Source organism: Nematostella vectensis, chromosome 14 (genome assembly GCF_932526225.1).
Source record: "Nematostella vectensis chromosome 14, jaNemVect1.1, whole genome shotgun sequence".
Classification (NCBI taxonomy): domain Eukaryota; kingdom Metazoa; phylum Cnidaria; class Anthozoa; order Actiniaria; family Edwardsiidae; genus Nematostella; species Nematostella vectensis.
In genome coordinates, this window is record NC_064047.1 from 12,013,987 (window position 1) to 12,040,319 (window position 26,333).

The window sequence follows — 26,333 nt, forward strand, 5'->3', positions numbered from 1 at the left end:
TCTAAAGTTCACATTTATGTATACATACTCGCAAGGATAGTTTGGCTATCCGACGGAGTTTTAGACTAGCAAAGGTCGCATGCGTGATCCGCACAATTGGCATCACGCTATCCCGGTAGCAGCTCTAGATCCCACAAGGATCTAAGCTGTGGTTTAAAGTACTTCGTTCGAGTCGAAGTCGCCCTGCAGTTTTTTTTTGCCGATGAAGTTTAACTGAGGCAAACCGGCTATGCCATGCTGACGAGTCCTAATAAGGACGAAACAGCTGTCCATGGTTGCCGAACTGCACGGGTAATAGACTGTGCTAGCGTCCCGTCTTGGCCCGACTGGTGCCAATGTGTGTATGCTAGTGTGCTTCTAAAGTTCGCATTGTTTGTACAACTTCGTCAACGGCTACTGAGCTCAATAATCGAATCTAGGAGGAAAAGAAAAATATTGCACATTATCTGAAGCGAGAGAATTCTTTGCGATCAGAGACACCGCTGTTTGCTTCTGTTTTGTTTGGTTCCGTATGTGACTGCTGAGCTCGCCTTGCGTGACAGGGGGCGGTCTGAGTGACTGCGTGGGGGACTAGGGTCTAGACTCCTTTGCGTCTTTCCCGAAGGGTTGATCAGACGCTTCCATTGTAAGTTGAGATTCGTCTGAGAAGATTTCGACTAGAAACAGGTATTTATATCGCCTATTTCCACCCTATTTTGGCTATATTACCTATTTCATTATTGTATGGGGTCTAAAAGTGGATCGATTCATTTGTCCTCAACTGATAACTCTTGAGAGGTGAAATGAGTGAAATCGCTTTCGATTCGATTCCACTAAAATTCCGAAAGACTCGAAAAGTTTCCGAGTAAAAAAAATATATATTAAATGTACCTTTTGTTCCAAACGTTGTGTTTAGTATATTGGCAGTCTATATTTGAATTATTATGTGTTGTCTTATTCGTTGTTGTTGTTACAATGCTGTACATCAAAGGTCGGTACAGCTAGATATGCTCACTCTAGCTGAATCGTTAACCTTATAACACTTTATTTTCGCGTCAATTTAAAAAGCCAGAGTGAAGTTAGTTCCTTATTCGCAGTTCCTTTTTCGTCTGTTTCCTTATTCGCTCAGTTCCTTATTCAAATCCGGGGGGGGGGGGGGGGGGGTATTTACATGATACCTTTTAATACGAGTTGAAACAGTATTTAGGCATAACAGTTTATTCAGAACAAGTCCAACAGCATTTTCGTCGGGTAATTTTGGTTGCTTTAACGTGCTTTGCTGCTAACAAAGCTGTGAACATGAGACTCTATCTGCTACAAAAGGTCAAATTACGCAATGCGTGCGATCGCTTTCACAAATGAATCTAGCAAAAGAGACGAAATCTACCTCTCATCTAATAAATGTATTTGTATCTTGGGCTTTCTTTCCAAACGCATTATTATATTTAGAGGAGAAATATTCACGCTTTACTTGACTACGTACGCGTGTAGAATGAATTTGACCTTGCTAACAAAACCACAAATTGACAGATAGTGCTTGTTGTCAATTAACACCTTGGCTACTACATAAGGTTCTGACAAAACAAATAAATTAGTGCAGTGACACGAATAGGGAACTGTTCCTTATTCAAGTTAGTTTTCGCGAATAAGGAAATGGAATCTCCAAACGTCCCATTTCGTTTTACGACTTATCCTAATAAGGAATAGACTATGAAGAGGATTGTCAGTGTTTGCTTATCATTTCTCAATAAAGGAAAGGAAATTTCATAACTCCCGATTTCTCTTTAACTACTCCTTTCTAAAGAGTTCCCGAAAAAGGAAATGGCATTTCATAACTCCCGATCTCGCTTTAACTACTAAAAGGAAATGACCAGAAGGGGCGTGGCTATTCCCCCAATATTTTCTCAATTTTCTGTAGCGTGCCCCTCCCCCAATCTTAAGTGGCCTGCTATGCCTCTCGTAGAAAAGGAATAATAAATTTGCTTATGCTTTACTTGTTGTTTTTTAGAAATGACATCCGCCAGCAGGCGCCTCGAGGATGAGGTGACGTGCTCTATATGTATAGAGCACTTCAACGATCCTAGAGTGCTCCCTTGCTTGCACTCATTTTGTCGGCACTGCCTGGAAGAGCTGGCAGTGCACTCTGAAGGGAGAGGAAAACTTGTGTGCCCCCTCTGTAAGGCGGAATTCCAGGTAATCTGTCATACAGAAATTCATCCATTACTTAATGAACCCTGGCACAACTGTGTGACAAATATTTTGCTGTAACAAAGAAATGGATTCAAACGACAAGTGCATTTCGAAAGAGAAAAGCGAAATTGAATTCTTCTCACAAGAATTACTTTATGAGTATTGAATTATTAAAAGATGAGGATCCCCAAGCTAATGTTGTATTTTGCATGTTTCCTTCATAGTTACGTAAATATATGGGCGTTACAAAAAAATTGGGACAAAAACCTATAATAAAATACCTTCAAACTTTTCTTACCTGTTTTTGGACTTGTCATTCACATCCCTGTGAAGTTTCAATTCATTTGGGGCAATATTGAGCAATTGTAGTTCAACTATATTTACAGTAACTATGAATAAAACACGTAAAATACAACATTAGCTCGGGGAACCTATGCCCTCCCCTGAAACCATATGCAAACTCCGTTATAACTATATTTTACTGATTATTGTTCTAGATTTCCCCAGCAGATGTTCCGAGTTTAAAGGTGAATTTCATGATCAACAGTATTATCTCTGTTCTTCCTTTGTTGACATCTGAAGACTCCAAGAAGAAACCATCTTGTGAATCGTGTGATAGCGGCGAGCCTGCCCAAGGGAGATGTAACGAGTGCGACCACTTTGTCTGTGAGCAGTGCATCTCGGCTCATAAGAGATTACGACTACTACAACACCACACTCTCCTCAGTCTTGATGAGATCAAAAGCGGAAAGTTACTTTCGAAGAGCAAAACTTCCTACTGCACCAAACATGAAGGTGAAGTGCTGAAACTGTTTTGCGAATCTTGTAAGGAAGTAATTTGCCGGGACTGCACCGTCGTTGATCATAAAAATCACGATTACCTTTTCACAAGTGATGTAATCGCTCGAGAGAAAGAAGAAATATTGGGAAGAGCAAAAAAAGTTGCATCAAAACTCACCGATATTGAACAGGCGATGGCATTGGTAGAAGAGACTCAACAACATCTCGAGGAAAATAAACGTGCGACCAGAAGGGATCTGGATGCGTTCATTGATAAGCAAATAGGTACTCTTGAGAAGATGCGATCTGATCTTAAAGGGGGGATTGAGTCAGCTTGTCAAAAGCATGATAAGCAGCTGACTGCTCAGAGAGAGACTCTATCCATGAGACTTGCAAGTGCTCGTAGCAGTTTGGAGTTTGCTGAGAGAATGTGCAGAGATGCAAATGATGTGGATGTCTTGTCCATTAGGAATGAAGTGCTATCCCAGCTATCGAGTCTTGCAGAGAAACCCGTGGATCAGCCTTGTACGGAGGTTGGAGTTCGTCTTGTAGTGGATGAGGAGTATTGGGATTCTTTGTCAAAGAAGATCTCAGTTGATGTGATTTCTGTTGGTGAATCTGAGCAAACAGGTACTAATTCTCTAATACTGTTATGTAGGTCGGTCGGTCGGTCGGTCGGTCGGCCGGCAGGCAGGCAGGCAGGTAGGTACCCTCAATGGACTCTTGAATAGGCTTCCTAGTTTTACCTTTTACTACCATCTCGAAGGTCTTTCTCATGTTCAACTCCATTCGGTTCTCCAGCGCCCAGCGCTTGATGTTGGTAACTTTCTCCAGCGATGAATCAATCGTGTCTGAGCCAGATATCACAGGCGTACTTATTGTGATGTCATCCGCATATTTGATAAATAGAGAGTTGGCGCTAGCGTTCTGAATGTCATTTACCATGATAGAGAATAGCAACGGTCCTAGCACCGTTCCTTGGGGGACTCCTCTGCTGATTCCAAGGAAACTGGTAGCCATCCCATTAACCACAACTCGCTGCTTTCGATCGCACAGGAAGCTCATTATCCACAATCTGTTACAAAACTAATTATTGTTTAATGGGGAAGTACTTATCAGACGATGATCTTTTTAGTCTCTATGCCTGTATTTATTACCTAAATTGGCCATGAAAGCGGTGTTGTTCTGCTAAATACTTCGAGGGATGGCTGCTTTTGCAAATGGAGACAGTCGGCACGATATATAGATATATAGACAGTCTCTTTGGCAACATCAAATAAATTTTATATTTTACAAAATTATAGTCTGCAAATATCCTAGCGCACCTTCATTTAATTCAAATTAATTGAATAAATATTCCAAATAGCGCACAGACATCCCAAATGTATTTTCTGGGGACGTCAACATGTTTACTTCAAGCTCGAATAATTAATAGATTGAAAAACTTTCATTAGGGTATGCGAATAAAGAGAATACATTTTAAGAAATCGATGATAAGCGTGACAAATTCCAACCGTTCCACTTCTGAGACAATCTGTTACAAAACTAATAGGACCCTTTCCCTCCCCCTTCCTCAATGTTGGAGGGCAAATGATCACCTTGCTACTGCTTGTGTTTTGTGCTGAAAAATCGCCTCTAACCAATATTAATCGGGGGGAGAGGGTTGGCGGTTGTTCGTATGGGAAGTGTCCCGCTTACTTTTGTTGAGGATTGTCTGAGCAATTGATTGACAGGTCCTGGAACAGGAAACACTATCGTTGATAACGCAACGACAATACAACTATGCGAACGTCAAAATCAAACACATACAATTATCGTGCCAGAATCGCGCGTAAAAATGGACAGAAGCTTCAGAGACGACTATTTTTCATTGTAAACAATCTCATCTGTTTCTTCATATAAAAAATACCAGCTATGAAGAATTTATTATGTGAGAGATTTTCACTACAAATTTAGTCACGCAAGCTTGTCTCGGGGAGAAGGTCAATTCAATAAATTCATCTGTTTTACAATAGTTTTGCTAAATATCTGACACTTTGACACAGTTATGCTTGAAGAGTTCAAGCAAAGTGTATGCAATGCTTTTTCTGTGGGGCATTCGCTAAAATCGACGGCTACAGACTACGTCTTCTGTTCTTGCTTACGTGGCTCAACGATTAACACCAACGGTTAACCATTTTAAAATTGTTTAAGAAATGCCTTACGAAAGAAATTCGAACTCTAAAATAATACAGTAACAACTTGAGATTCAAGCTCATAAATTGACACTAGTTTTGTTTGAATGAGGGTTTGCATTTTGGAGAGAGAGCTCATGGTAGATGGTTGACCGTCGTTTTACTAAGATAAAAATAAAGTTCATTTTTATATAAACGGTCTACCACGGTTGACCGCTCAAAAAAGCCCTATTATATATTTCAAATCATTTGTAAGCTTCATATACCTAAATAGCTTTGTGATGGTAATAGAATAGACGAATGATTGAAGAAATCCGGCTACCATGAGTGAAAATAATGTTTTTCTAAAAATGGCAGACCGTACACGGTCCACACCCGCTTTTTTGCACCGCCATGCTAAATATATAAACACTTGTTGTGATGTTCATTGAAAATGAAATGAGACGAGGCTCTCATGTTTTCTACAACAGATAAACCGCCTATTTATCGCTTTCTTTAGTCGATTTGTTATTTATTGTTTAATGGGGAAATACTTATTAGGCGATGATCTTTTTAGTCTCTATGCCTGTATTTATTTTACCTAAATTGGCCATAAAAGCGGTGTTTTTCAGCTAAATACTCCGAGGGATGGCTGCTTTTGCAAATGGAGACAGTCGGCACGATATATAGACAGTCTCTTTGGCAACATCAAATGAATTTTATATTTTACAAAATTATAGTCTGCAAATATCCCAGCGCACCTTCATTTAATTCAAATTAATTGAAAAAAATATTCCAAATAGCGCACAGATATCCCAAAAATATTTTCTGGGGACGTCAACATGTTTACGTCAAGCTCGAATAATTAATAGAGTGAAAAACTTTCATTAGGGTATGCGAATAAAGAGAATACATTTTAAGAAATCGATGATAACCGTGACAAATTCCAATCGTTCCCCTTCTGAGACAATCTGTTACAAAACTAATGGGACACTTTCCCTCCCCCTTTCTCAATGTTGGAGGGCAAATGATCACCTTGCTACTGCTTGTGTTTTGAGCTGAAAAATCGCCTCTAACCAATATTAATCGGGGGGAGAGGGTTGGCGGTTGTTCGTATGGGAAGTGTCCCACTTACTTTTGTTGAAGATTGCAGTTCTTGGTGTAAGGGTTGATGTCGTATTTTGCCAGTTTATTACAGAGAATATGGTGAGGGACAGTGTCGAAGGCCTTGCTGAAATCAAATGACAAGGCTCTAACAAAATCTGCATCGTTGTCTAACTGCTTGGGCCAAAAATGTTGGCATTTGATCAGGGCCATTGTTGTGTTATGGCCTTTCTTGTAGGCAAATTGGTCGGGGCCAATTTCCGACTTAAGAGTGGAACAGAGTTCGTTTCTGCAGACAAGACGCTTGAAAATCCTCATGATGATATTAGTCAGTGAGATTGGTCTGAGTTGACTACACTCTGTCAGAGGAGATTCCTTAGGGATGGGCGAGATGTTCGCTAACTTCCAAGCCATTGGGACAGTTTGTTGTTGGAGTGAACAGTTGAAGATATTTTTGACAACAGGTGCAAGATGGTGAGAAAAGTCGCGCCAGAGCAAGTACGGAAATTGGTCAGGCCCTGAGGCAGTTCGTTTATATGTGATAAAAAACTCATTACATCGCTCTCACTCACTGTTGGGGTTCGGGTGCCTTCAGGTATCTCCAGGCGCACGGGGACAACATATGCCTTATCAGTATTGGTGGCTTGAAAATGTGAGTTGATGATGTCGGGTGAAATCACCGATGATGATGATGATGATGCGCGTTCCCTGTGTCTTCCGGCCAGTTATTCTATTGGCTGTCTCCCACCATTCTTTTGAACCGCATTTGTGTTCCTTATGAACAGCTTCCACCTGATTACTCCGAATAAGAATGTTGATACACTCTTGGCGCCTCAGAATGTCAGCACGGGTTCCTTTATGCGCGATTCTGTTCCTGATGTTACAAAGGTGTTTAACCAGGGGGGACATGTAAGGTGGGTCTCTGGATGAGACTTTTGACCCTAATGAGCGGAAAACATTCATTGAACATCGACCACAGGCTCGCATTTAGCAGCTCCACACTCTCCTCTAGGTTAGCAAGATTTTTAATAGGACTCCAGTCGAAAACATTTGTTTTTCCTGATCAAATAACTGAAATCCTCTGCTATCAAACCTCTCACTTTTCAAAAAATTAATTTTACCTTTGATTTGATTTGTGCATTGTTTTTTTTTTACCCCCAGTAACTCTATGCCTAAATTTAACCTCGTGGTAGTGTAAAGTAATTTTTGTTTTTTTAATCATGTAGTTTTCATTGTATGTATACCCCGAATTATTTACATTTATTACATTATGAGTAGCGACTGAAGGGATCAAAGCCGCAGTTCTTCTAGAAATAATTGAGACAAATTTAAAGCAGAAACTTCATAGGATACCAGATTCACAATTTTTAAGCACCAGCGTTTTGCGACGAGTAGAATACATAGAAGCATACCATAATAAACATGTCTTTATTCATAATATTTCCTGATGGTGCAATTCAGTTGCAGATCTTTTGCTTAATGGTAGTTCTACAAAAGGTGGTTACGGGTTAGGTTTATTCGAAAGATTAATGGTGATCAAGTCCAGCGTTTGTGACACTTCGATAATTTGTCCTATTTATATATAATTTTCGGCGAAGGGATTTTTATCCTTTCTGTAATTGACAGAGAGTGTCTTTTGACACAAATCTAATCCTGATGGTGGAACTTTGGGCCCAGAATACTATAGGAATCTTGATTTGGGGCAGGACTAAGTACGACCACACAACAACAGCAGCAACAATTTGTACTAACCCTTTGGGTGACACACATATACACTGACTTTATTTGTTTGAGACATGATGAGGATAAGGAATTGTGCCTTCTTGATAAAAAGAGTATTGGTTACTTATCTGGTGATGGTGTAACTCCGTTTGTAGGTCTTGAGCAGTCCGCCATCCTCAGCGGCAAAGGTCCAGAGTACCTCCGAGATCTCTTGGGAATCCTGAAGCCCGTGCAGCAAAGTCCCAAGAGTCGCTGGGTCAGATGTTTCTCAGCAAAGAGAGATGGCTGGGCTGCCAGGACCTTCCACGAAAAATGCGACGGCAAAGCGCCGAACATCGTACTCGTAAGCGTTGAAGGAAGATACGTGTTTGGTGGCTACTCTGACGTAGCGTGGACAAGTGAGTACACTAATGAATACGAGAAGGGTCGTATCAGGGTGAGCGTCGAAATGTCTGATCATGTTTGTAAATTATTGTTTGTAAACTATTTTTTATTCATTACCATGAACTTTAAACTTAAGACTTGCAGTACGTTTTCCTAAGCCACCTTCCACCCAATATGTATTAAGTCATATGATAAAAGGATTGGATAGACAAATATAGATATAGTTTGTTAGCAGCTACCATGGTATTACATGAGGTGAGCTCGTTAATTTTGCTGTTTGGTGCAGGAAAATGTTTTTACATAATTACAAGATTTTTCCTTGGACAACCCTTAAAGTAGGTGTTACTAAAATCGAGAAATTAAACAGAAACTCTGGATATCTTAGCGCAATTACATTCCAACTGCTTCTGTTATTTATTTCGTGTTACATCGCAATACTGTAATTCAGATGCTTCCGAAAGCAGTTTCGTGTCTACATCGCAATACTGTAACTCAGATTCTTCCGAAAGCAGTTTCGTGTCTACATCGCAATACTGTAATTCAGATTCTTCCGAAAGCAGTTTCGTGTCTACATCGCAATACTGTAATTCAGATTCTTCCGAAAGCAGTTTCGTGTCTGCATCGCAATACTGTAATTCAGATTTTCCCCAAGGAAGTTTCGTGTCTACATCGCAATACTATAATTCAAATTCTTCCGAAAGCAGTTTTATGTCTACATCGCAATACTGTAATTCCGATTCTTCCGAAAGCAGTTTCGTGTCTACATCGCAATACTGCAATTCCGATTCTTCCGAAAGCAGTTTTATGTCTACATCGCAATACTGTAACTCAGATTCTTCCGGAAGCAGTTTTATGTCTGAGTATCCAGAGTGAAGCCGGCAGAAGGAAGATCTTAGGACCCAAGTTTATTTTTCTTTCGATAATCTTTCTAATAATCGTTTCATAATTTATCGTGTTTGGGGACAAACACAAGTTTGACAAGGGATGTATGTTATAGGACGGTTTGTTATATTGTTTAGGTTATAGGTTATTGTCGTCTAGTATTTCATGTTCCTATCTTGAAGTTTTATTTATCTTTTAAGGATAATTTTGATTTTGTTTACAATTGATGGTTTCCTAAGTCTAGATTTTAGCACGCCCGTGGACCCTCCGCATCGATGACCTTTTGGTGCGTCTAAATCCAGGGAGTGTACTGTTTCTTATACGTGGCGAAATCTCCGGTTTCTTTTTGTTTTGGAAATTTTGTTTGAACAGTTAAATTCTTTCTAAATTGTATGCCACCGCCCTCACCCCTTGGTTTAGACATCTATACTTCTATCGTTATTTCAATTAGGCGAAACTGTTGTAGACACGCGCTCTTTCAGCATGCGCAGTTAAGTTTTAAAAGTTGCTTCATCGTTAGTGTTATTTTAGAGTTACCTTGACTTCATAGATTATTCTGTAAATAAGCAGGGACGAGAGACCAACTCTGTGATTTCCCACGCCCTCACGCTTTTGTCTGATTGGTTCGTTTTGCCAAATTTTCTCCGTTTCCTCTTGAATTGTTCTACATTCAAGATTGTTTTACATATTTCCATTCATGTGGGACCACTACATGGGTATCTGTCTGGTCCAAGGGTATAAATATAGCGAGCCTAATTCTGTACTTATGCTGCTGCTGTGGCCAAACATTTGGAAAGCATTGAAAAACGCCAGCCTTGCCTTCATCTTCATCTCCGTCTAAAGGATCCCGGCTTGTGCCCCTAACATTAATTCATACAATGGGAAATAATTTTGATTATTTTTGCTTTCTATCTTATGCTAATTAATAGAATTTCGAATATTATTTTTTACCGTTTTTTTTTTGACTGAAAATACAACTTTGAGCTCCATTGAAGGGTTGTGGGTAAGGGATCAATTGTATCTTTTTCCCATCGGCACTTCAATCACCATCCTTAGATGTATTTCACGGTAAAATAGCTTGGCATTCACTCATCAGAGGAGATACTAGTTATTATATAAAATGTGGTAGGACTGTATTTCTATTCCTTTTGATCAACTTTTTGCAAACACGGCATCTAATAAATCTCCATTAAAATCTCTAATAAGCCCCTGGCGATTATTTCTTTTTGTCTTGACAAAATCTGCTCGATTAGAGAGAGGGGCTTGTTTCAAAACCTTTTTTTCATTTTCTGACACTAGGTATTTCGGCCCCTATAAAAGGTGTTAAAAATTAGTGCTTATTACTCGTACAAAAATAGATAAATCTAGCAAGAGTCAATTGTTCCTTTTGGAAAGATGTTTCTTCGGGGTTAGGGGTGAAGACTCAATTTCCTTGAATTTAAATAATACGAGTTCGGCACGGTTTTTGCTGTTTTTATTCTAGTTTGTATTTTAAAATAACGCATTTTGTTTTATGTTCTTTAAAGTGAGTGACCGTGGACGGCAGTCTTCCACCAAGTCATTCTTGTTCACGCTGTGTAACAAGAATGGCTACCGCCCTGAAAAGTTGCCATTGAGGCGCACGCCAGATAGAAACGCCATTTGTGACTACACAAGATGCGGTCCGGTGTTTGGTGGTGATCATGACCTGTTTATCGCTGACAACGCGGGGGGTAATGAAGGGTCCTATACGTGGTCACAAACGTACGCTCGTCCCCAGGGCGCCCCATCTGATGGCCCGTGTGACGTCTTTGCTGGCAAATACAGATTCACACCCGACGAAATGGAGGTATTTCACGAGGTGGTGGACTGAATACAGCTCTGAGCGTCTGTAAAGTGACAATAGACATAAAGACGTGTAAATATTTGTTAGTTGGTACTGTGTCATGAGAATAATGTATTTTGAATAACGCTTCACCATCTTGTGATGTGACCCGCGGTGCATCTTGGGTAGCATGTAAATCACAAAATATCACATGCTGTGAAAACCCCGCTAGCGAGGGTTACGGCACACTTTACTTTAGTCCAACCTTATTTAAAAACGTGTACATCTCGAGTTTATATATATCCGAATTTTATAACACAAATGCAAATAGTAAATTTTAATAATTATTCCTATAAGCTGTTAGAAACAATATGTTGTTTGGTCTAGATAACCACGTACAAGTTGTGTGTGTGTTTTTTACTTCTTTTTTAAAAATTAAGAACGATGCCTAACCCGTGTGTCTTTGCGTAGAGGGAAGGGGAAGGGACTCCGATATTAGCAAGGTACAAGGCGAGGAAGTGCAATCAGAATTTATTAGATGGCTCCTGGGGGTAAATAAATATTGAAGCTCAAATGCGTGCCTGGTGGAGGCTGGTTGACTCCCTTTGCGAACTCAAGCAAAATGCAGAGCATTGAAATATTGGGGGTTCTAAGAAATTCAGACCGTACGAAACTTTCTAATGTAGCGATGCACGACTCTTTATGACGCGGAAAAAAAGAATTTTAAAAACACACAATTAAATATATTTAAGGTATGGTAAACCACACCCGACGCAGAAATACCAATAAATCTTATAAGACAGAGTCTGACATATATAGAACAACAAGTTAAATGAAATTAATAACTATGAATAGAAAGACCCTCGACATAAAACCAAATTGAGAACATTAAGGAAATTTAAGAGCGTTCACATTATCTCTCCCAAGTTAAAATCGCAGAATTGCGTTCACAAAGTTTATGCCCAGTGCACACTAGCGACATATCGACGTTACGACATGGGCGCGCGCACTCTTATCTTCGACATAACGACATAAGATTAAAAAAACATGTTTTTTCTTTTATGTCCTGATGTCCATGTTGTTATGACGGGCTAAACATAGTGCGCGCGCCCATGTTGTTATGTTGCTAGTGTGCATTATTAAGCAACCACAAACTAGCTATCAAAACAGGACGACACAAAACCCCTGAACGAAAAACGTGCCCAATATGCTTGGTCAAAGTCGAGGACAAGGAACAACACTGATAAAATGCCCGGCATATAATGAATTAAAGGAATGAATAAATATATGTTTTTTTTTTTAAATTCGCAACAAAACAGATTTGAAAGCGATTGCTCAGTTTGAACCAGGAGAGCGCGACAAAAGAAATAGTTCAATTTTTTTGGGAAGCAACAAAAATAAGGGAAAGTGCGTTGTAATTAGATCTATAATGACATCGCTACAAAGTAAGATGATGAAAAACATCAGGGATAGGAGAACGACTTGAATACCTGCTGTCTTTTTTAATATGAATGTATTCGGCAAAACCCGTGAATCAAAGATGAAAAGGTGCCCAATAAAATTATTGAATTGGATGACGGGGGGGGGGGGGGGGGTCTGTTCGCTTCTATCGTGTTCGATATGTGACTGCTGAGCTCGCGCGCCTTGCTTGACAGGAGGCGGAACAGAAAAACAGATTTGGCGTGTGATGAAAAACGAGAAACAAATGAGACATTCCTTGGAAAAGTAGATTGGACATCAGTTCGGGCAACAAAACAAAACTTTAAAGAGTAGCAGTATTTGAAACATGACTAGCTTGAATTGTAAAGACCGCCCCACAACACACTTGTAAACTTGCAATGCAACGGTGTTTTCGCGTTTTCTGTAAGCGTATATAAATTCGTGGATGAATAAAGTTGCATATCTGTACCCTGTTGTTGTGGTGGAGTGGCCTCTCTATAAAATTATACCACTTGTGAGGGTGGTTGTTGTGGTGGAGTGGCCTCTCTATAAAATTATACCACTTGTGAGGGTGGTAATGTCACCAGCTTACTTCCGGTAGATTACGTAACTATCTCCAATCATTTGTAATGGTACGCGAAAAATATTACAAAATTGTAAAAGCAGTGTGCCTATTAGAAGTTTCTTTGAGGAGGTGACTGATAATTTAGAGCGCATGGTCTGTTAAATAGCGCGGATTCTAATAGATTCTTTCGTTTTTCGCCGGTTGAGGTTTCCGTCTGCCAACAGTGAGCTTTCAAACAGTGAAATTTTCCAATGCTGCTTTAACTAGACGAGTATTCCAGGGGTATAGAATTATCGGCTATCGCTTTTTTGGGGCAGTGAAATTTTCCAATGCTGCTTTGACTAGACGAGTATTCCAGGGGTATAGAATTATCGGTTATGGCTTTTTGGGGCAGTGAAATTTTCCAATGCTGCTTTAACTAGACTACTATTCCAGGGGTATAGAATTATCGGTTATCGCTTTTTGGGGCAGTGAAATTTTCCAATGCTCCTTTAACTAGACGAGTATTTCAGGGGTATAGAATTATCGGCTATCGCTTTTTGGGGCAGTGAAATTTTCCAATGCTGCTTTAACTAGACGAGTATTCCAGGGGTATAGAATTATCGGTTATCGCTTTTTGGGGCAGTGAAATTTTCCAATGCTGCTTTAACTAGACGAGTATTACAGGGGTATCGAATTATCGGTTATCGCTTTTTGGGGCATTGAAATTTTCCAATGCTGCTTTAACTAGACGAGTATTCCAGGGGTATAGAATTATCGGCTATCGCTTTTTGGGGCAGTGAAATTTTCCTGGAGCTCTGCCATCCCATGCACCCTCTGTTGTGCTATTACTTCATGCGCGAATATTTATTCGGCTGAAATCTTTACCGTTTTTTTTTTGTCAGAATGGCTTTGTTTTCTAAAAATTTTGCTCTTGCTTTTCCTATTTTTGTTGGTATTTGTCAACCCCCCCACACTTTAAATATCAAAAAGTCTATCCCTTAACATAATATAAACACACATTTGCATTTTTCTAGAATAACCCGGTCATGCCTATCGTAAATAGGGACATTCGCTATAAATCACGACAAGTGTCCCAGTTTTGTAAATGATACTAATACTCAGACAATATAATTCACTGATTATCGAACCTGGCTAATATTTCTCCTACCTCATATCTTTAAACCCTAAGCATTTAAATACATCTTCTAGTGACTTTAAATAATACAACACACGCACATGAATATTGGCCCTTCTTATCGCGCTGTTTTTGACACTAATGACTAATGAGAGAGAGTTTAAAAATTGAAATATCTTAAAAATTGCTTTGACCATCCACAATGTGCTATCACATTGTATTATTTCCTTTGTTGATAACATTTATTATTTTATTCACATAAGTGCAAAGTAAACAACAATATCTATTTATGCTATCATATGTAAAACCCGCCCCTACATACTCTGCCAAAAAAATAATTGGCGTCCCAACAATATCCGTTACAATAACATTAACAATACTTATAACATGATAACTATCGCGACCAGAGGAGCTTATTTCCTCAGCTATGCATAATACAGCTTGAAAAAGAGTGGTCAGTTCTTACAAAAGCTCATCACACCGTCTTTGATAAACTTGATAAAGTTACTTTCATCTTGCAAAATAACTTCAGGAATGCTTCCCAGTTTTATTTGACGAGTTAGTATACAAATGGTGCACTGGGGTAGTAGTGCGTTACTCCCCTGGGGGTCTGTAGCGCATATTGCTAATCGAGCATACTTTACGAAGTCCTCATTAGCAACCTAGCGAAAAACAACTGACGAAGGTCTCTTCATTAAGAGTGCGAAACCGGTCTTGTAAACGCTATAACCGCCCGCCGATTTTTCATCAAACGATGACATCGGAAGGCACCTTAGACGAGATGAGCGAGCCCTCAGAAAAAGCCAGATTTAGCCAAAGTGCACTTTGAATTCTACCAGTTACAGTGGCGATTCTCGGCAGCCTCAAATCTTCCTGTTTGATTTTAAGAAATCTATTAAAACAGGAGTGAGCTGTACTGCAGATATGTCCTAAATAACTCTAAGAAACTTAACATGCACAAAGAAAGCGCTTATGTCAGGTCGAGCAACGCTCCTATAGACGTGAAACATTAAAGAACGACAAATTCCACCACAAAGACATATAATATGTCTCCTAAGGCTTTTGTCACCTCATAAACCACGTCTAGCGTATATGGTCCTCCGTAGATCTATTTCTGCGGCATATAACGCTCAAGCAAAAGTGTAATCTCAAAGACACTACGCACTTTATTTACTTCATCAGAAGTATATAAAAGGGCGAAAGATTCATTGATTTAAATATCTTTGATGTCCATAGCTTACTGAAACTTTTCAGTACACGCATTCTCTTCTCTTGCCACCCTCTTAGTTATAAGAAGGGTTTGTGTCTAGGGAGATGGCCTACGTCCGTTGAGAACAAATTTCCCACTTGCCACCTTCTAAGCAGAAATCCGCAACGGTTACGGGATTTCACAACATACATAACGGCGAGTGTTCAATTCACGGACAGGCAAAATGCGTTTTGAGGCAAACATGGCATCTAATAAACGAATCTTAACATTTTGTCATGAGGTTCCACCCGGCTAAACAGAATCTTCTAAAGATTCTTATAAAAAACTGGCAACTTATCACGGATCTCAGCCTCATACGGCTAGAATCTTTAATGAACCTATAGTCTCTTATAGAAAGGAGAAACCGCTTATAGACTTTTAAGTCAGAGCGACAATCTCCCATAAAGGACTAGGTATCAAAGCAGATTTATTTACAATTGTGGCGGGTGTGGCTGTTGGCAATATTACACAACAATTCCCTGCCCTCATCGTGATGAATTCTGGATGGAAACCCGAACCGAGGTATTAAATCATCATAGATCTTCTTCGCCACCGTCGGGGCCGACTTGTTTCTTGTTGGGTAGGCCTGACAGAATCTTGTTAAGTGGTCCACGAAAAGCAAGATGTACACATTTCCACGGGAACTTTTCTCTAGATGGAGGAAATCAATGGCAATAATCTCCAAGGGTGCAGCTCTTCATAAACTAGCGATTTTAATTTTGATGGGAGGACCAACTGTCTTTTTGTCTTTGTTTCTCGCCAAAGTGTTCCGTCGCCATGGTTATGGAGCCTACTTAGTTGCCTTAAGAGTACGTACTTCGCTGTCCCAATACTTCCGGTCCTTAGGGGATGGATGCAGTCCTTTCAGCTTGTACTCCATGACTTTCTCGATAACCGGGTCCTCTTGTTGGTGTTTTAGTATCTCATTTGGCGTCATTTTTTGAATCGTAGTTGCGTCGTAATTGGTTCCGCGCTTACTTCGCCATACCTTGAGGTGACTGTGTTGACCCACGGACTATTGTTTTCTCGGTCTTCACTCAAAGGCTGCATCGCTGCCATCACACTCGCTCTGTCCATTTCTTCAGTGCAACAGGTCATCAATTCTTCCGGCTCTAGTGGTAGTCTAGACAGCGTATCTGCGTCGATGTTCATCGTCCCCGGGCGGTACTTGATAGTGAAGTTATAGTCCGCTAACTCCGCTACCCACCGGTGACCTGTTGCGTTAAGCTTAGCCGTGGTTAACATATAGGTCAATGGGTTGTTGTCTGTGTAGATTGTGAATGAAGGCGCATAGCAAAGGTAGTCTCGAAACTTCTCCGTAATGGCCTATTTAAGAGCGAGGAACTATAGCTTTCCTGCGTGGAGGTGATAGTTCCTCTCTGCGGCCGTTAATGTCCTTAAAGCATATCCCAGAACCCTGAGACCGAATGTTTGCTGCTGATAAAGTACGGCGCCGAGACCGTCTTTAGACGCGTCAGTATGCAATATGAAAGGCTTCTCTGGAAAGTCTGGAAAGGCCATAACAGGCGGGGATGCCAGCTGGGAAATCAGAAATTCAAGTTTCTGCTGGTGACACGGAAGCCAGTTAACTGGATGCTTGTGTTCTTACCTGACACAGACTTTCTTCTCTGGTACATCTGGTCCTGGACTTCCTCGGGGGGTGACAGTAAGTCGTACAGTGATTTGGCATGACGCGAGAAGTCCTTTGATATACTGTCGATAATATCCAAGGAAACCCAGAATCTTTCTCAGCTCGCCCACAATGGCTGGCCTTTTCTCTATCAGTGCATTGATAGCAGCTGTGTCCGCCGGATCCATACTATAACCACTTGCTGATATGATTATCCTAATGCTGATATGATTCTCCTAAGTATCTCACCTTTCGCCTAAATAGTTCGCATTTAGACGGTTTTAGTTGATACCGTGCTTCTTAAGGTATTAAAATACCTGCTTTATATCAGCCAAATGCTGGGAAAACGTCTTTCTATATACCAATACATCGTCCAGGCATTCTGATTCTATTTCTTGGGATGCCAATAATACTTTCTGTCTCAGATCAAGCAAAATGACAAGAAAATCTTAAGGGGACTCACTAGAGGCTTGGACGGCTGTTGTCAGCTGTGAATACAGCTCGGTGGCACTTTTCTCCTGGTAATGTGCCCTCAACATTCTTCTTGTCTGGACTAAATTCAAACCCTGTTTACCCGTTCTCAAACAAAGACCTGGGTTAACTGCTTTTCTGACAGCTCCCATAATTTCTTTCTCAGTATACCCATTACTTGTGCCTGCTTTAATTTGATGTACTAGACTTGAAAAGCTGAGGTGATCTTTATTGAGCCAATCTGACCGGCAATCTTAAACTCTCTTCGCATAGAAAACTGAGGCTTTCATTCAACAAATTCTTCACTGCTTCCAAAATAGCCTGTAATTTATCAACTTCCAATTCCTCCTTGTCCAGGTAATTGGTAATTGCCTGTATTACTTGTAATGGATTTCTCTTCCGGTCGCCTTTACTGATATAACACATTTTTTTATAACTTTATTGTCTGTATTACACCGTAAAAACTTGATCCGGCTATATCAGGGGAAAACGTCGTGCGCGTGTTTGATCGTTCGATTCCTATACGATTATTCGGGGCTTTAATCACTGTTTTGCTCTAGTTTTATCAGGTTACAGAGTTAATTAATATAAAGATTTAGGCACTGCCTAAAAGCGGAGCCAGCATGACTTTTTTTCAGCATAAACTTGTGTAGAATCCCCCTTCTCTGCACTTTCATTATGCATCATGTTCCTCCACCCACAAAAACGGCACAATATGTTAAACATATAAAGATTGCATGTTCTATAAATACTGCAATCATTATTAAAAGGTGTCCGTCTAGGGAATAAAAGCATTTATTGACATTACTAAGGATATCATTAACTAAACTATACTTGATAGACAACTGATACAGCAAAATTAGCAAAATAAATTTATGCTTTGATTAACAGGGAAGGCTTTCAGGTGTGAAGGGAGGTCATATTTATTTTAAAACGAGGATCAATTATAAAAGTTTCTCACAAAAAACTGGGTGCTATTTTATTCTCTACAAAATTAAAAACAATAAACAAATACATTACAAATTGCTATACATTAATTATATCAGCAAATCACACATAGTGGATTTGAGGTAAAAGTACTCATTCCCTGCCTGTACTGTCCCAATTTCTTTTACTTTTTTAAATTACTTTACTTAACTTGCAAAGATAGGGCTTTATCATTTTCTTATTCTTGAGTAAGTTTTAAAGTAAGCAAATATTAGAAAAATATCTTCAACCTTCTCTCTTATGCTTTAAAATGTAACTTTGCTAAGGGTGAATTAAAGCTAAAACATAATAAGAATAGGAACATCCACAAAATATTAAATGCATTCTTCGCATCCCTTACGTGAATGTTTGTGTTAGTTAATTTACCTTCACACAATTGATAATACTTTGCTAAAATAGTATATTAGTGTTAATGTAATGTTATTTACCTAGAAGTAACGTAAAGTAAACACTTAAGGATACTGTAGACCCGAGCGGTAATTACCCCGATCGTCCTGGCAAAACGCGATAAATTTTAAGTGCTTTTGTCTGGTCCAAAGTGCTTAAACTTAAACAAGAGGTAAAAAACCTGAAAAGAAAACTCAAGGTGAGTTTACACCGTGTGATTATGCTGAAGTTGCAATACTTATGACAAAAACGAAATGGTTGTTATTGGTTAAACGGCGGCTTCGATATTCTGAATCCACTCCCTGGATATGAGGAATTTGGCTCTCAAACATAGGAAATATTTAGGCACAAATTCAAATTATGTCATTCGGTACTTTTCTCCTGCCCGGCCTGGATTTTATGATTTTGGTAATTATGTATCATATATTAGTAGCCGAATGCAGTGAATATAACACTATCAGCAAGTAGTTTTGGATTTTTAAAGGCTGTTACTGTGCGGTTTTTGCACATTGTAATAGTCCTCTCCGCTGTTATCACATAGAGAATATTAAGTGTTCTTTTTTGTATTTTTATAGGTTTACAAAGATGTTCCTGCAGAGGATCAGCCCAGTCCAGTGGTACGTCGATAAAACATCAAACAAACAATATAACCGGAACATAGAACTCGTATAGACTATATACATGCCTGATTGCTTATACATTGATTTTAGTTGTTTTCAATTAATTGTTCAATTTATTATTTACAGTCACAACAAAAGCAGAAAATTAAATATCTGTCAAAGCCCCTGGAAGGGGTGAAGAGGCTCCTGTCAGACCTCTTTACCGAAGAAGAGCTCATGCGGTGCACACTGAAGGGGAAGGGAAGGTCCAGAGGGATGCCCTGGACCAGCAACAAGATGCAGATAATTTATGGTAAGTCACAACAGTGCGAGAAATGCAGAAAGGTATCACTTACTTAACTGCAACTACCATTATTTTTGCAGGTGCAATGAGGGCAAATTACGAAATGACTGATGAGAAAATGGACCAGCTGATTAGAAATCAGCAAAATCCTTAAAAGACAAAACCAAAAAATTCCTTAAGTAAAGCTAAGTGAAATGTCCATTAATGGTCCATTAATAATCATAGAGATATTTTAGCTTGCCTTGCAATTTTTGTTGTATACCAACTTTTTGTCGAATTTGGTTTTGTCTTTTAACGATTTTTGCTGATTTCTATAACGTTATAGAAGTCACTGTTCACGTTGTATCCGAAAATTATAAAGTTGATTATCAAATTTTGAGATAATTGTAAATTTGTTCTGTATTCTAAAAATAAAATTATTTGCTGGAAAATATTGCTAGCTATTTGTAATAAATTACCGGATATCCAAGAAAAGCGTATAATATTCTGCAAAATGACAATATTTCAATAACAATAACCTCAATTTCCTTCAATTCCGAAAAATCTAATAATATCCGATTATGCATTCACTAAAATCAAAGAAAATCCAATATTGTCTAAGAATATCGTTCTTTATCGCAAAAGGAACAACGCATCTATGCATTCCCTGTCACATTAATGCATATTCCAAAAATCGCATTATATCCAATTGGATATTCCAGAATATCGTAGAAAATCCTGTTTAAAGTAAGACTATGCCTTTTGAGATATCCTAGAATATCCTGGAATATCGGTCCAAATTTACCGTGAAAATTCACACCTTGAATATCCTAGGAAATCGCAGGATGTTCTAAGATGAATATCGTGAGATATTCAAGGATATTACAGAAAGTCTTGGAATATCCCAGTTTCATTTCGCACGGGAGGTGCCGCGAGAGAAGTAAGCATCGAGCAAGGTCTCGTCTTCATTGTCTCTTTCCTCATCAGTCGTAAGCCACCTTCGACCAATCTACTCCAGCGATTTATTAGGTACCCGGGGATCTTCTGAACCAGCCTCTTGTTCTCTTCTGGGTCGTTAAGCACGTTCAGAAATTGTGAGGCTGACATGGCTGGCTCGCTTGTTCTAGGAAGTCTGAAAACTTCCGTAGGCTGACGCCGTCGTTCGCCTGCACTCTTGGCCACTCGTGTAGTCTATGTCGATATGGGTCGGCCAGAAAGTACGGGTTGCCATAGCGGCGAGTGAGCATTTCCTTTGCTCGATCGCTAGACGATGGTGTACATTGCGTTATAAAACCCGAAGTCGCTTCCTTAGCTTCGCCGGCCGCATATCTTCCGAGTACAAACGTTCCTCCGCGTTACTAGACTGACGCTCTACAATGTTCTCAAAAGCCCTTAGACACCTCGGAAACTCTAATTGGTTCCCCCTAAAGATCTTTGGCTCGGGAAGAGGGAGCCTGTGGCGCGAGTTTCGCTCTGCGAGGAGGTCAGCTAAACGTGTTATCGAGTCAGTGTTCTCTGCGGGAGGGACAGTATATTGCTCGATAGAGGTACACGAGAATCGGTTTGTGATAGAGGTAGAAGTGGTCTTTTTGAATTATGGAGAACCCTTGGCTCGGAATTAACTTGACTTGCGGGGTGATCGGAATTCGGGTTGGATAAATCGAGCGTTTTTGTACTGCCGGAAATAGAACGTAGCTGTTCCTCTAAATAATCATGTAAGCGGTCGGCGGCGTTCCCCGTAATCTGCTCGGGATTCTGTGCTTCGCTTTCGACTTTCTCGATAGCCTGTAGTTCGGCTCTTGTCGCTGCTAACTCTTTGAGTATTTCGATTTGTTTGAGTTCTTTCGTTTTCCCCCATTTAAACATGTCAATGTCTAATCTAGCTGCTTTAGCGGCGATATCCGCTCGGTAATTTAGAGACCCATTGCAGGTGCGCGTCTCGATGTGCGGCTTGCCCTTGACCGGTGGAACCCAGCAATGCTCGGTGCCTTTCGAGAGGACAAGGGACAAGTTTTTACTGTAATGGATTTCCCTTCCGGTCGCCTTCACTGGTATAACACATGACACGACACCGACTTGAACCCAATTTGCCTTTTTTTCATTTTTTTATAACTTTATTGTCTGTATTACACCGTACAAACTTGATCCGGCTATATCAGGAGAAATCGTCGTGCGCGTGTTTGATCGTTTGATTCGTGTACGATATGCGGGGCTTAGCACTGCCTGGCTCTAATTTTATCAGGTTACAGAGTTAATTATTATCTAGTACTGTTCGCTACATTACTGCTAATTTTCCCTTCTTTTCAGGTTTTTGGATGGTTTATTCGTTACACAGTTCAGTTAATTTCTATTCGCTCAAAGAGCACAGTTTAAGTCTCACCGTGTTTTCTAATTCTTTTGCCATAATGCTTCTTACTCACCTAAATCACGCTCTGAGTCGCCAATATGTAACACCCGCGATTCCTTGTGTTATTCCAGTTATTTATTTAATAATCCAACTCACAAAAGTCTACTTTTTTTCCGATCTAGAAACTCACATGGGAAAATCGTCCCACAATGCATTTCAAACAGGTCGATCCAGGGGCGCGCGGCCGAAACCGCAACAGGTGGCCCCTACACATATTGTTTAAACAAACGTATTTTGAAGTCAAATAGAGTGGGCTATAGCTATACAATATCCAGACATAAAATTAGAAAATTTTTTATCAAGATCAACAACACTACAAATACAACACAATTCTCTAGTTGTTTATTGAAATTGTCCCATAAAAATCAATACTGTCCAACACTGTCTCACATTGGCCATTTGTCATTTGGAATGGCCATTTGTCAAGCGCTAGTGGCAAATGGCCAAATGGTAATATATGAAGTAGATTCCGGCTACGAAGCGATTTAAGACCGGCCTCAAGGATTTCTTCCAATATTTATTATATAAAAACATTCTGGAATAGATCAATAATTACAGCATTTAGGCTAGATCTCGGGCATATTCCTACACATTCCGATCATAGTTGTGAAGCGATAGAGATTTACGAAATTAAACTTACAAGCAATGGAACATACACTTGAATGAATAATTACTACTACACAAAACATACAAATCATGCGCTATAAAGCTAATATAACTTGATCATGGTACCTGAAGGGTGGATTCCTGCGCGGTCTTGGCTTAAACTTAGCTCTGCTCTAAACTTGCGATCTCCTCATGTGCTCTATTGACTCTAACTGGTCTCAATTTACAGATGCCTTTTAAGCAGCAATTATCAACTTGTGTCAATCAAACTTAATTACTTACATATTGAATCAGTCACTTAGAAAACAAACAGTGTCCGATGCGCTATCTACAACAAATCCTCGGGGGGCGCCAATGAGAAGGCGCTATTTGTTACTCTGCTTCGCATATCAAGCAGCAGCGCTGGACGGACCTCTGATATTCCGCTCCGTTGGCTGTCTTGACTCTCACGTTCCGTACGAGTGCGTCTTGCCCGGGGTAGGTCTCCACGACGCGTCCAAGACTCCATTTTCCACGTGGCGCCGTGAAATCCACTAGCAGGACAACATCTCCGACGCTCATCTGGCGACCTTTCTTCTGCCATTTGGAGCGGCCGCGACTGATCAGCGTTGGAACGTACTCTCGGATGAACCGTCTCCAGAAGTAGTTGACGATGGTCTGCACGAACTGGTAGCGCTTCCTGAGGTTCTTTTTGTGTCTTCGTATGGACCATGAGGGGTGTTTACCGACGCTCATCCCAGTAGGAGGTGATTCGGTGTCAGGGGTCTTGGATCGTTGGGGTCGTCCGAACTGTAACTCAGAGGGCGGCTGTTCAGGATACTCTTCACTTCGGCGAATACTGTAGCCATCTCGCTCCAGGAGAGTCTCTGCTCTCCTACGGTTACGTGAAGTGAGTGCTTGACTTGCTTGACCAAACTCTCGTACATTCCTCCTTGATGGGGACTGTAGGGGGATATGAAGATCCAGTTGAACTTGTGCAGCATCGCAAAGTCTTCAAGACACTTCTTCTCATCGATGACTAGTTTGCGGAGTTCTGCTTCTGCCCCTACAAACGAGCCTCCGTTGTCCGAGATCAACGTCTCTGGCCATCCGTGGGTTGCGGCGAATCGTCTAACTGCTTGGACAAGCTGACAACGCTTCCGCTGATGTGTTCTCCACGATTTTCAAGTGCACCGCTCGTACGGTCGCACAGGTGAAGATTGCTCCCCATGCCTTGATCGATTGCTTTCTTCCATACTTCAGTCTGAATGGCCCGAATAAGTCCACTCCTGTTATATTGAAAGGCGGTGAGACTAACTGCAATCTTTCTTTCGGAAGATCAGCCATCATTGTAGTGTGTGGCGGTTGCTTTTGTTCCCTACAAGTCACGCATTTTCTTGTGATCTTATTTGCACGATTTCTCCCTCGTAGGATCCAGTACTTTGCACGCGATTCAGACAGGGTTCTTTCTCGCCCTGCGTGATTCGTCATTTGATGCATCTCTCTCATGATCAGCGTCGAGATGTGATCCTTTGCTGGGAGGAGTACTGGATACACTTGGTCATACGGCAGGCTGGTCCTGGTCAGGCGGCTCCCTACCCTCATCAAGCCATCCTCGTCTATGAATGGCGACAGATTCGGGTAGTCTTCTGTCTTCATGGCTCGCTGACTGAACCGCAGCCAATACTCTTCAGCGGCTTCGATTTCTGCAGGTGCTAGGTGACTAGTTTTCTTCTGCTCTGGGTTATTCACACTGGACTTGAGGTTGCTTACAAATCGCATACAATATGCGGTGATCCTCACAAGGCGACTCCATCTGGATTGGGATTGCGGATCTAGTAGTGGTTCCTCCTAGACGGCGGCGGCGATTGCACTTACTGGCGTCTCTTTTTTCTTTTCCGGATCTTCTTCTTCTGGGGTTATGACTGCCTCACTAGGCCAATCAGCTCTCGGTTTCTTGAGGAAGGGTTGACCGCTCATCCATCCTCCTTTGCTTAGCTCTTCAACAGTGATGCCTCTGCTTAGGTCGTCAGCTGGATTTTGATCCGTCGGTACATGTCTCCAGTGACCTTGTTCCCACTCGGACTCGATCTCGGCGATGCGAACACCTACGAAGGGCTTGAATGCAGAGGACCGGGATCTTAACCAGGACAGGACTATCGTGGAGTCCGACCACAAGACGACGCTCTCCGGCTTTGTCTTGAGCTCTGAGACGATGGTTTTCGCGAGTCTGGAGGCTACGAGAGCTGCCATCAGCTCTAGTCTAGGGACTGTTGATTGGCGCAGTGGTGCTACTCTGGCTTTCGCTGCCACAATGCGGACCTCTGGGCCTTGCGGAGTCGGCCAGACAAGGTAGGCGACGGCGCCATATGCCTTACAGCTTGCGTCGGCGAACACGGTCGCCTGCGTTATAGGGCTTGAGACATCTCGGGATTTGGACCTCCTTCAGGCTTTCGATCTCTTTCAGTAGTGAAAGCAACATGGCACTTGTTTCTTCTGGAAGGGGATCGTCCCAATCGAACTGTTCTGCCCTCCAAACCTCTTGCAGCGCTACTCTTGCTTTGATCGTGACGGCTGACGCGAGGCCTAGAGGGTCATACAGCCGGGAGATGCTCGAGAGTACGGATCTCTTCGTCAGTGCTTTCAACTTCAAATCCCTCGAGGCGAAGCTTATTGTGTCTCTCTGCCGGTTCTATCCTACTCCGAGAGTCTTCGTGCCTTCTTCCCCATCGAGATTGACTGTTGGCGTCCCTGATGCGTGTCCGGCATTGTTTCCGGGTGGGGGTGGCTGGCTTTGCACTGCAGTATCTGACGAAATCCACTGCTTTATCTTGAAACTTCCTGTCGACAGAACGCTGTCAGTCTCTTTGATGGTCTTCGTGGCTTCCTCTGCGGTTGAACATGAGAATATCAAATCGTCCATCTTTTGAGCAGGGTAGCTGCTAGCGGGCTCTCTTCACTGTTTTCATCGGCCATCCTTAACAGCACATAGCTGGCCATATCTGGGGATGGTTTTTCGCCGAAGGTCACTCTCTGAAGGGCGTAGAAAGCTGGCGGTCTTGAAGTGTCTAGGTCTCTCCAGAGGAAGCGATGGACTTGCTTATCATCCTCCGGAAGGCAGATCTGAAGAAACATCTTTGAAATGTCCCCGACACAAGCAACCTGGTCTTCTCGGAAGCGCAATAGAACGCCGAGCAGATCACCGATTAGCCCTGGGCCTTTGTACAGGGACGAGCTGAGAGACACACCCTGGTACACACTAGCGGGATCGAATACTATTCTTAAGGGGGTGCTGTCTTGCTGTCCGGTCGATATATGCCGAAATTTGGGAGATAGTAGACTGGCTTGACGGGCCTCTCAAGTTCCTCTTGGGTAAGCTCTCTCGCCCAACCGTTTTCTTGGTATTGGACGATTACCTTTTGATACATGTCTGCCTTGTCTTGGTTTTTAAGCAGACCTGTCTCTAGTGACCTTAACATCTGTTCTGCGAGTGGACGGTTGTCGGGGAGAAGGGTTTTATCTTGTTTCCACGGTAACCCAACAATGTAACGGTTGTCTTCTTTTCTACAGGAACTCTCCATTAGCTTAAGAGCTTGCTTGTCCTAAAACGACATC

The 26,333-nt window shown here is 41.2% G+C and overlaps 1 protein-coding gene across 3 annotated transcripts in view; it reads left to right on the forward strand.

Annotated features, from left to right (window-relative positions):
* LOC116611964 overlaps positions 1–26,333 on the forward strand; it is a 60,303-nt gene that overhangs the window by 19,787 nt on the left and 14,183 nt on the right. Inside the window, exons 5-11 of one of the 3 annotated variants that reach the window (XM_048722233.1) lie at positions 1,988–2,172; positions 2,667–3,579; positions 8,084–8,326; positions 8,599–8,647; positions 19,420–19,461; positions 19,591–19,756; positions 19,828–20,216. In XM_048722233.1, coding sequence (XP_048578190.1) covers positions 1,988–2,172; positions 2,667–3,579; positions 8,084–8,326; positions 8,599–8,647; positions 19,420–19,461; positions 19,591–19,642 — 1,484 coding nt within the window. In that variant the 3' untranslated portion in view covers positions 19,643–19,756; positions 19,828–20,216. Of the gene's footprint in view, positions 1–1,987; positions 2,173–2,666; positions 3,580–8,083; positions 8,327–8,598; positions 8,648–10,720; positions 11,451–19,419; positions 19,462–19,590; positions 19,757–19,827; positions 20,217–26,333 lie in introns of those variants that run through there. The other 2 variants (XM_048722232.1, XM_048722231.1) reach the window with 2 other exon arrangements.